Raw genomic sequence first — 11,874 nt, 5'->3', positions numbered from 1 at the left:
TGAGGCCCCGCCTCACCTGCCTGCACGTCACTGATAAATAGAATGTATTGTATTGTTACTTTTTTTCCCATTGCCTTATCCTTGTTATAAAGTGCCGGTGCTGTGTGTTAATGCTTAAAGGTAAGTTTTAATGACGTTCGAAGATAGTTTACCGCTATCCAGATGGAAGGGACCATGTTTTTGTTAGGGGGTGTTGTCGGTAAATTTAAATATTCTTAATTTGATTCATGCAACAAAATTATTGAACTTTCATAGCTAGATGAACTGTATATTAAATTTAATGACATAAAAAAAATACGATTCAAATGCTAGGGAAAAAAAACCTTCAAACTGTCATCCCTGTGCTTGGGGCCATTGAAGAACATCTACTCTTGTTTGTCGTAAAAAAATAAATACAGTTATGTATAAATAAAGTGAAGTTATTTATTTTCCTGCTGTAGTTTTACAATTGTATAAAGTAATAGTACGTTGTTTGTGCCTTTAAATTACCAAATAAGCTTTTTTTTTGTGAACTTGAACATCGGGATGTAGATAGATACTGTATATATAGATAGATGGATATATGAATGCAGTTACCGTATTTTTCGGACTATAAGTAGCGGTTTTTTTCATAGTTTGGCCGGGGGTGCGACTTATACTCAGGAGCGACTTATGTGTGAAATGATGAACACATTATAATATTATTGATCTCATTCACGTAAGAGACTAGACGTAAAAGATTTCATGGGATTTAGCGATTAGGAGTGACAGATTGTTTGGTAAACGTATAGCATGTTCTATATGTTATAGTTATTTGAATGACTCTTACCATAATATGTTACGTTAACATACCAGTTGGTTATTTATGCCTCATATAACGTACACTTATTCAGCCTGTTTATTTATTTTAAATTGCCTTTCTAATGTCTATTCTTGCTGTTGGCTTTTATCAAATACATTTCCCCCAAAAAATGCGACTTATACTCCAATGCGACTTATATATGTTTTTTCCCTTCTTTATTATGCATTTTCGGCCAGTACGACTTATACTCCGGAGTGACTTATACTCCGAAAAATACGGTATTTATTTTCCTACTGTAGTTTTACAATTGTATAAAGTACTAGATAGATATATAGTAGTACTTTATTGATTCCTTCAGGAGAGTTCCCTCAGGAAAAGTAAAATTCCAGCAGCAGTGTACAGAATTGAGATTTAATTTAAAAAGTAAATAACGGGGGTATAAATAGAAATACAATAGAAAATATTACCATCCATCCATCCATCTTCTTCCGCTTATCCGAGGTCGGGTCGCGGGGGCAGCAGCCTAAGAAGGGAAGCCCAGACTTCCCTCTCCCCAGCCACTTCGTCCAGCTCTTCCTGTGGAACCCCGAGGCGTTCCCAGGCCAGCCGGGAGACATAGTCTTCCCAACGTGTCCTGGGTCTTCCCCGTGGCCTCCTACCGGTCGGACGTGCCCTAAACACCTCCCTAGGGAGGCGTTCGGGTGGCATCCTGACCAGATGCCCGAACCACCTCATCTGGCTCCTCTCCATGTGGAGGAGCAGCGGCTTTACTTTGAGCTCCCCCCGGATGACAGAGCTTCTCACCCTATCTCTAAGGGAGAGCCCCGCCACCCGGCGGAGGAAACTCATTTGGGCCGCTTGTACCCGTGATCTTGTCCTTTCGGTCATCACCAAAAGCTCATGACCATAGGTGAGGATGGGAACGTAGATCGACCGGTAAATTGAGAGCTTTGCCTTCCGGCTCAGCTCCTTCTTCACCACAACGGATCGATACAGCGTCCGCATTACTGAAGACGCCGCACCGATCCGCCTGTCGATCTCACCATCCACTCTTCCCTCACTCGTGAACAAGACTCCGAGGTACTTGAACTCCTCCACTTGGGGCAAGATCTCCTCCCCAACCCGGAGATGGCACTCCACCCTTTTCCGAGCGAGAACCATGGACTCGGACTTGGAGGTGCTGATTCTCATCCCAGTCGCTTCACACTCGGCTGCGAACCGATCCAGTGAGAGCTGAAGATCCTGGCCAGATGAAGCCATCAGGACCACATCATGTTTAAAAAGCAGAGACCTAATCCTGTAGCCACCAAACCAGATCCCCTCAACGCCTTGACTGCACCTAGAAATTCTGTCCATAAAAGTTATGAACAGAATGGGTGACAAAGGGCAGCCTTGGCGGAAAATATTACAATAAAATTCAAAAGCAACAATAAGAATACAAATATTAACAGTATTTTTTGATTGATTGAAACTTTTATTAGTAGATTGCACAGTGAAGTAAAATAAAGAATAAAATAAGAATATAACAAGAGAAATTAGGCAGTAGTTATGAAAATGTATTGCACTGTACTGCAGAGGTGGGACCAAGTCATTGTTTTGCAAGTCACAAGTAAGTCTCAAGTCTTTGCCCTCAAGTCCGAGTCAAGTCCCGAGTCAAGACAGGCAGTCCAAAGTCAAGACTGGAAAGTCTCAAGTTAAGTCCTAAGTCCTGCATTTTGAGTTTCGAGTCCTTTCAAGTCCTTTTAACCACAGACTAATATATTAACACAGATTGTGTATGCTTTTCAAACGCTGTATTTATTTATTAAAACAAGTGCATTTTAAATTGCAGGAAAGAAAATTGTGCTGACATTGCACTTTATAATAGCACTATTAACCAGTCATTTTAAACATTAACTCATTCCTTTACAGAACAAACACATTGAAAAATAAAGTGCAAATGTACTTATTTGTACAAAAGTGTTAACATTGAAAAAACATGACATATATGTGAACATAACAAAAAAGTTGTACTTTTTATATGTCAGGGCCCGATGCTGCATTGCATTTGCAAAAGACCAAATTAGCCAAGAGTCTGTCAGTCATTTGTGCACGATGGGGGCGTAGTATGATGCCACCATGGCTGAAAACTCGCTCCACTGGAGCACTGGAGGCAGGCACTGCCAAGACTCTCATGGCCACTCGGAACAGTGAAGGAAGAGTCTTCATGTTCAATGCCCAGAACAAAAGGGGGGAGAGAGTTGTTTTGGGTTGGTGCACTACTTGTAAGTGTATCTTGTGTTTTTTATGTTGATTTAATTAAAAAAAGAAGAAAAAAAAAATTTCTTGTGCGGCCCGATACCAATCGATCCACGGACCAGTACCGGGCCGCGGCCCGGTGGTTGGGGACCACTGAGGTAAACTACCAACAGTATGTCAGAAAGCTAGCTAAAACGGTACACATATTCATAATATAGTATACATTTTAACTGACCTTTATTTGACTATTTTTGTCTTTTTTTAGGTGGCTAAAATACGCGGTGCTGCTGACCGCCATCTAACGTTACGTGTGATATATTGACTAACGTAACCCTGCTTAAAAAAAATCACTGAACAAAAAGTATGAATAAGGTAGTGAACTGCAACAGATTCCCGTGTTTGCAATAACGTTATAACGTTAGCAGTGAGTTTACAGCCTCACTGATTTAACTACACAGCAAATAAAAGTCACGTTTCTTAGCCAATAAACGTTATCTTACATTCAAAACTTACCCTTCTTTGCGCAACTTCAAATGCCGGACGAAGTTGGAAGTTGTTGCCTCTCCATCAGTAATTTTCGAACCGCATGTGTTGCATACTGCAAACCGTTTTGTGTTGACCACCTCGTCATTTTTATACCCAAACAAAATTATTTTAGGTATCATTTTTTGTTCACTGGCGTGCGGTTTGGACATGTCTTCTTCCTTGGTAGTCCTGCAATTTGATTGGATGAATGCTGTGTGATGAAAACAAAGTAGATGTAATTTGATTGGCTGTTGTACTGAGAGCACACCAGCTGACACACGCAACGCTGATAGACAAGTACACAATGAAAAATACGGAGCGCTCCCGAATAACTTTTTCATCTTTGGGTTTTGGGAAAAGTAGCAAGTCATGTCAAGTCATGTCAATTCAAAAGGCTCAAGTCCAAGTGAAGTCACAAGTCATTGATGTTAAAGTCTAAGTCGAGTTGCAAGTCTTTTTACATTTTGTCAAGTCGAGTCTAAAGTCATCAAATTCATGACTCGAGTCCAAGTCATGTGACTCGAGTCCACACCTCTGCTGTACTGTAAAAAGAGTGCATTGTTTGTGCCTTTAAATGACCAAATAATTTTTTATTTTTTTTGGTGAACTTGAACATCGGTCTACGGTCTGACCATGAACGCATCGTCTTCATTGCTGGTGAAGACTACTCGGATACTTGAACGCATCCCAGCCATTGGAAGTGGAATGTGAATAGCGTAGGTTACGAGGGTCCCTAAATGTATCGCCGCTGAATCGTATGAGCGAGAAGCGCAGATGACTAAGGTTCATTGAACGCCCCACGGCCATTGTAGGCGTAGCGGGAGAGAAGCGAACACATCTAAGGACTGAAGACTCTCCGCTGTCCGTCTATGTCCTCCTGGTTCCTCCTGGTGTCACCGCTGTCTCTCGCTAACGGGCCCGGTACCGACTGATTCACCCGCCGAACAGGAAACACCGTTTCCCACCAAGGAGGATCTATTTTCCTTCTGGCTCCAATTATCGCCAGACAGCGGACACTTTCCATTCGCCGCATCCGTCTCTTGAAACCAATGATAGGCGCTAAAGACGCCGAGCAGCCTTCTTCCGGCCAAGGACGCCAACATGTCCTCAAAGGTGGCCTCCGTTTGTTGCCTTGTTTTTGGCCACATTTTCTCTTCTGACTCTGCGCTTTTAGTGTAGACAAAGCGGCTAGCTTACTGGCTAGCTAGCGCGCTAGCCGCTTCTCTTGCCTTTTCAATTGTCCTCAAGTCTTCTCAGCAGAGGACATTTGCTGCTTCTTAACCTGCGGGATATCATCTCCTGAGCGGCCGTCTGGCCCAAGGAATGGTGCCATCGAAACGGCGGAACCGGAGAGAGAACCCCCATTAGAGGGGAGAGGGGGCTGGGGAGTTATTTTCTCTCTTTTTCTGGATGATGCTGACTTGTGGAGCCTCGGGAGCTGAATGTAGCTCATTATTGGACTCTTTGTCGGTGTCCTGATCTGTGCCGCCGTCACCATGGACATTGTATGAGCGTCCTTCTGCTCCAACGACGAGTGTTTATTATTGACAAGACGCTCATTTCCTTTCTCCCCACCGGAAGTGCACTCAGGGAGCAACATGTCTTTACGCAAAGCTCTGCCGGGAAACGAGAGGAACCCTGATCATGTGAGTACATGTCTGAAACAGTCTTTTTCAACCTTTTCTGAGGCAAGGCACATTTTTTTTAAAGTTTTTTTTTAATTGACATCCAGCATCAAGACATTCCTATCCATGACATCATATTCACATACATCATATATCTGTTGTCAATCAATCAATCAATCAATCTTTATTTATATAGCCCTAAATCACAAGTGTCTCAAAGGGCTGCACAAGCCACAACGACATCCTCGGTACAAAGCCCACATACGGGCAAGGAAAAACTCACCCCAGTGGGACGTCGATGTGAATGACTATGAGAAACCTTGGAGAGGACCGCATATGTGGGTAACCCCCCCCTCTAGGGGAGACCGAAAGCAATGGATGTCGAGTGGGTCTGACATAATATTGTGAGAGTCCAGTCCATAGTGGATCCAACATAATAGTAAGAGTCCAGTCCATAGTGGGGCCAGCAGGACACCATCCCGAGCGGAGACGGGTCAGCAGTGCAGAGATGTTCCCAGCCGATGCACAGGCGAGCGGTCCACCCCGGGTCCCGACTCTGGACAGCCAGCACTTCATCCATGGCCACCAGACCTCTGTGTCTTCCCCTCCACAAGGGAGAGGGGGGCAGAGGAGAAAAGAAAAGAAACGGCAGATCAACTGGTCTAAAAAAGGGGGGTTATTTAAAGGCTAGAGTATACAAATGAGTTTTAAGATGGGACTTAAATGCTTCTACTGAGGTAGCATCTCTAATTGTTACCGGGAGGGCATTCCATAGTACTGGAGCCCCAATAGAAAACGCTCTATAGCCCGCAGACTTTTTTTTTTTTTTGTTGTTGTCTGCCCTAAATGTCAAAAATATTTTTTGTTTATATCCCACCCATACCACCCTCCCCCCAAAATGAAACACCAAAAAAAACCAAATACTTCAATTAAATAAACAAAAAAGGATTAATACATTAATAATAATCAGAAAAAAATAAACATATATATATATACATATACATACATATATACAAACATATATATATATACATACATATGTATGTATGCAGAGGTGGGTAGAGTAGCCAGAAATTGTACTCAAGTAAGAGTACTGTTACTTTAGAGATTTATTACTCAAGTAAAAGTAAGGAGTAGTCACCCAAATATTTACTTGAGTAAAAGTAATAAGTATGTTGTAAAAAAACTACTCCAAGTACTGAGTAACTGATGAGTAACATACACACACATCATATATATATATATATATATATATATATATATATATATATATATATATATATATATATATATACGTATATATATATATATATATACACATATATATATATACGTATATATATACACATACATTGATATATACAGTATATAATTTATATTTATTTTGCCTTTTTTGTTTACATGTTAAAGGTGTTTTAATGAATATACATGCATGTTTAACACATATAGATTCCTTTCTTCCATGAAGACAAGAATATAAGTTGGTGTATTACCTGATTCTGATGACTTGCGTTGATTGTAATCAGACAGTAGTGATGACAAACGTCCACGTTTTCAAATGGAGGAGAAAAAAAGTTCCTCCTTTCTGTCTAATACCACATGAAAGTGGTTGGTTTTTGGCATCTTACTATGTCCAGCTTCCATATTAGTTTTTATACACTTTACAAGAAATACATTGGCGGCAAACTCCGTAGCTTGCTAGCTTGTTTGCGCAGGCTTTCGGAGACTCTTATTTTGAAAGCGCAGGCGCGATGGAGCGGCACTTTTATTGTGAAGACAGGAACTGTGTAGTCAGTCTTTAGGCTTTTGACGGGATGTACGGTTGAAATAAAAAAGGGTCTTTTTTCCTTCACAATTTTGATTGATTGATTGGAACTTTTATTAGTAGATTGCACAGTACAGTACATATTCCGTACAATTGACCACTAAATGGTAACACCCCAATAAGTTTTTCAACTTGTTTAAGTCAGGTCATGTGACCGCCTGGCTCTGTTTGATTGGTCCAACGTCACCAGTGACTGCATCTGATTGGTGGAACGGAGTGAACGTCACCAGTGACTGTATTTGTTGAAACGCAGGCACTATGAAGGTCTGTCTGACAGACCAAAACAAACAAAGCGTGCATTAACAGATCGATAAAAATTAGTAGCGAGTAGCGAGCTGAATGTAGATAAAAGTAGCGGAGTAAAAGTAGCGTTTCTTCTCTATAAATATACTCAAGTAAAAGTAAAAGTATGTTGCATTAAAACTACTCTTAGAAGTACAATTTATCCCAAAAGTTACTCAAGTAGATGTAACGGAGTAAATGTAGCGCGTTACTACCCACCTCTGGATATATATATATATATATTAGAGATGCGCGGTTTGCGGGCACAACCGCGGAGTCCGCGGATTATCCGCGGTTCGGGCGGTTGAAATAAAAAAAAATTAGATTTTATCCGCGGGTTGGGTCGGGCGGTTGAAATAAAAAAAAATTAGATTTTAAATAGATTCAGGCGGGTGGCAGTTAAACCAATTGGGAAATATATATACATAGTTAAATGTTGTTACCCACATACGAAAAACGAGCAGGCACCTGCTGCATATGCCACAACAGAAGAAAAAAAAAAGGGATGGACACTTTTACGGAGCGGAGAAGGGACGCCTCGCCGGGGTTCGGGACCGAGGCCCCTTCCCCCGAGAGGGCCCCACCGGGAGCCGTAGCTGAGGTGATCCGCGAGAAGGGCCCAACGCACGTCCAGGGTCACCACCGCACCGACACCCCGCCTCGTCCGCCTTCGCCGCGGCCGGCGTCACGCGCAGCAGGTAAGCAGCTTACCTGCCCGCCACCCCCGTGGCTGGGGGCTCGTAACAGGGGTCACTCCGCGCGCTCCGCCCGCGCAGCTTACCTGCGCTCATCAGACCCCAGAAAAGGTGTTGGTTGATATAGACAGCAGGACGGTGGCCATGGAAGTCGGAACCCGCTAAGGAGTGTGTAACAACCCACCTGCCGAATCAACTAGCCCTGAAAATGGATGGCGCTGGAGCGTCGGGCCCATACCCGGCCGTCGCCGGCAGCGAGAGCCGCGAGGGCTAGGCCGCGACGAGTAGGATGGCACGTGCCCGAGGCTTCAGCGCGCACCGCGGGTGCGAGGGACATCGCACCTCCACGCGCTTGGAGGTGCGCTCAGCGCGGCTCCCAGATGATTGTTGCATTGGATCAGTCTCCTTTCTTTAACAGGCAAAAGCTTTATAACCTCACTAATGCCTTGCATCGTCTATATTAGATATATAACAACGGGCGGGTGCAGTGTTGATTAAATGTTAATTCGGGTGGATGCGGATGGTTGACGACTTTTATGATGCGGTTGCAGATGAAATAATTGCCTATCCGCGCATCTCTAATATGTACATATATATGTTTAATTTTTTTAATCCATTTATGAAAATTATGAATCGATTTTGAATCTGGATCAATAAGAACCTCGGTTCGGATGTGAATAGATTTTTTTTTTTGTGCGCTCTCTGTTTAATACAATCTCCATTTTGACCATAGCCTTGCTCAGGTGCAAGGAGGGGCCACATGTTTATTGCATGTCCATTAGATCAATATTTCATCAATGTGATGCAAGGACACCATGAACTGCTCCTTTCTTGCTTTTGTGATGCTGTTTGGTCATATGAGGGCCAGGGGCAATGCTTCTTTTTCTTTCAACTGTTTGTTCTACACTTATAGCTGTGCATACAGTAGTTCTGTACAGTAATGTCAAGGTGGATGTAACTAGACCAGTCCTTCTCAAGTAGTGGGGGCTTCACTGTAACCACGGTGGGAGACGAGGAAAGACCCACCGGTGTGTGGTTTGCTTTAATGTTAATAAGCTTACAAGGTTATGCAGAGGTATATAGTTATAACAATTTTATACACCAATTATACTATTTATAATATTTTTTTAAATAATATTTATCTTTTTTTCTTCCTGGGGGGACATAACAGAAAATATTGAACTAGACAAAGCATCCGTGTCATATTTTTAATGTAAGCAAGTAGGCCTCAAAATAGTTTGAAATCCCATTATATACATTGCAACTTAAACGCTTATAAAGTGAGTTCTTTTTTAGAACAGATATTATTTGGATGTTGTATAAAATCATTTTCAAAAAAACTAAACAGATTAAATCTGGCCCTTGTAGTTAATTCTGGCATTATTACTGTGATGCTTTTGCTCATATGTTGATTAATATGCATTGTTCTAATCCACTACTTCTCATTTATTTTTTGTCATGCCCCCCCTTTAATATTTTTCATGCCTCCCTATATCTAAATACGATTGAGAACCTAATAATATTAATACATTTATTTATTCATTTGTAGCTATATTTGAGCTCATTTAGTTTCCTTTAAGTCCTCTTAATTCAATTTATATCTCATGACACACTATCTGTATGTAATATGGCTTTTAATTTTTTGAGGCTCCAGACAGATTTGTTTTTGTACTTTTGGTCCAATATGGCTCTTTCAACATTTTGGGTTGCCGACCCCTGGACTAGACCAGTGCTTCTCAATTATTTTCTGTCATGACCCCCTTAGAAAGAAGAAAACATGTCTCGTAACCCTCCCCCAACTCTGCGCCGTGACTATAAATGGTATCATTTGTCTATAAAATTGTTTTAAGTACACCTCTGCGTAACATTGTATCCTTCTTTACATGAAAGAAAACAAAACAAGATGATACAAACATAGATCAACTTACAACAAAGAATAACTTTAGATTTAAAATTGGCCTGAAATTTAAAAAAAAAACTTTTTTAAACTATAACATTTTTTTGACTAACTTGAGCCATTTGATACTGAAAAATTTGATAAAATAAACTCAAATATTAATACATTCACATACCTGCCAACTACTCCGGTTTTCCCGTAATTAGTACGGTTTTCATCAACCTATTCCGGGTTACGGTTGCAGTGATAAAAAATACGGGTTTTTATTAATTAAAAACAATAAAAAATAAAAAAAAGTTTTATTCACGAAACCGCGTAACAACAATGACAATCGACACTGCTTCCCGTAACTTCCTATCGAGCCATTCCGAATGCCATGCGCGAGGCTATTTATAGCACCGCTGCCAAGCACGAGGCACCAGTTGCCATTGTTTCCAAACGAGCGAACGATCATGGAATCGGCCGGAGAAAAATCGCAAACGAGTCTTAAACCGAAAAGAAAACCGCAGTCATTCCGTGAAGAATATTCAAAAGGAATAATTATCCGTTCCAAAAAGGGTGAAAACTACGCGAATTGCACCTTGTGCAGACAAGATTTTTTGATCGGACACGGAGGAATTAGCGATGTAAAAGACCACGTTGGGACAAAAAAACACAAGTCTAATGCCGTTGCTAGCGATACAATTTGGATTTTAGCCACAAAAAGGTAATGACACCAATGTTATCTATTGGAATTGTTTAGTACTGTTATACTGTTAAAAGTGTTTATACTATTTATGCTTTCAAGTCCAAGTTGAAGAAATCTTGTTAAATGTTGACAGCATAACTACCAAAATACAGAAGTATGTCCTTAATATTTTTGCAGTGCTATTTCTGTTGAAAAGTTCAAATGATTACATTAGAGATGTGATGTGCCACTTTTCAAGTGTCTGATGGCTTCAATTAATTTTCATTAATTTTTCATATTTTGAATTCTTTTGAAAGGCTTACAAAAAAACTACATTTGAATTGTAATTCCATGCTATTGACAGGACTATTAATTTTAATGAAGTTAGCTTACCATGTTTACAGTATGATAATTGTGATAGAAATGTGAATTTTAGGCACAGAATATTTTTTACAATTGAACAAGGCAGTAGATTATACAAGCTTGGACAGAAAGTTAATAATGACACCCATTTTTTTTTTTAATGGAATTGTTTAGTACTGTTTTACCATTTGTTTACTGTAAAAAGTGTTTATACTTTCAATGAACAAATTGAAGTCTTGTGAAAGGTTGACAGGATAACTGGCATTAACTGTCAAAATCATTTCAAACTATTGAAGTTAGCTTACAGAATAAACATGTCAATCAACCCATATGATTTTTGCTGTAATATTTTTGTTTTGAAAAGTCACTGTGACTGATAGAAAAGTGATGGTTTTAGCAACATTTTAACCTGTCTGAATGCTAATAATCATTTTGTGTCTTTGTCCTGGACCCTGGCTACTAGGTTTTTCTGATTTCAAAAGTTGGCAGGTATGCATTCAAATTGATCAGCCACATTAACTGAGGAGCACAATAAATAAAACACTTTCACCTACAAAACAAAAATGCATAAAAAAAAAAATGGTGACAATTTTTTCATACATAAATCAAATGGAGGAAGTCAGGATTGCACAGCTTTTCGAAGTGTGATACTGATAAAGCATGTTCACCCTGGCAACACACCACCCACCCCCAGGCGGGCCTGCCCCACCATTTGAGAAGGACTGGACTCGGCCAACAAGTCATGAGCTCCCTGTCACAACTCATTATAGCTCTGGCATGTGCTTAACACGGCGTTGACCCCACTGGAGCAGGAACACCTCAGGCTCTTCCATCATGTGGCCCACTGAGGCCCACTCAGCCGTGTGTACAAACTTTCATATGAGATGGCCTACATTTTGGCCCCAAACCCACGTGTGTTGTTGCGGGCGCCGGCCGGCTAAAGTGAACTCAGATGTGCTCGGGGGCTGTAAGGTCA

The 11,874-nt window shown here is 40.9% G+C and overlaps 1 protein-coding gene across 4 annotated transcripts in view; it reads left to right on the top strand.

Moving 5' to 3' along the window:
- The first annotated feature begins 4,362 nt into the window (after positions 1-4,362).
- Positions 4,363-11,874, top strand: part of LOC133614326 (MAP/microtubule affinity-regulating kinase 4-like) — a 127,732-nt gene continuing 120,220 nt past the window's right edge. For all 4 annotated transcript variants that reach the window (XM_061972182.1, XM_061972186.1, XM_061972185.1 and 1 more), the window contains exon 1: positions 4,363-5,190. In XM_061972182.1, coding sequence (XP_061828166.1) covers positions 5,143-5,190 — 48 coding nt within the window. In that variant the 5' untranslated portion in view covers positions 4,363-5,142. The remainder of the gene's footprint in view (positions 5,191-11,874) is intronic.

The sequence above is a fragment of the Nerophis lumbriciformis genome, linkage group LG17 (genome assembly GCF_033978685.3).
Source record: "Nerophis lumbriciformis linkage group LG17, RoL_Nlum_v2.1, whole genome shotgun sequence".
NCBI classification, from domain to species: Eukaryota; Metazoa; Chordata; class Actinopteri; order Syngnathiformes; family Syngnathidae; genus Nerophis; species Nerophis lumbriciformis.
This window is presented reverse-complemented; position numbering and strand designations above follow the sequence as displayed.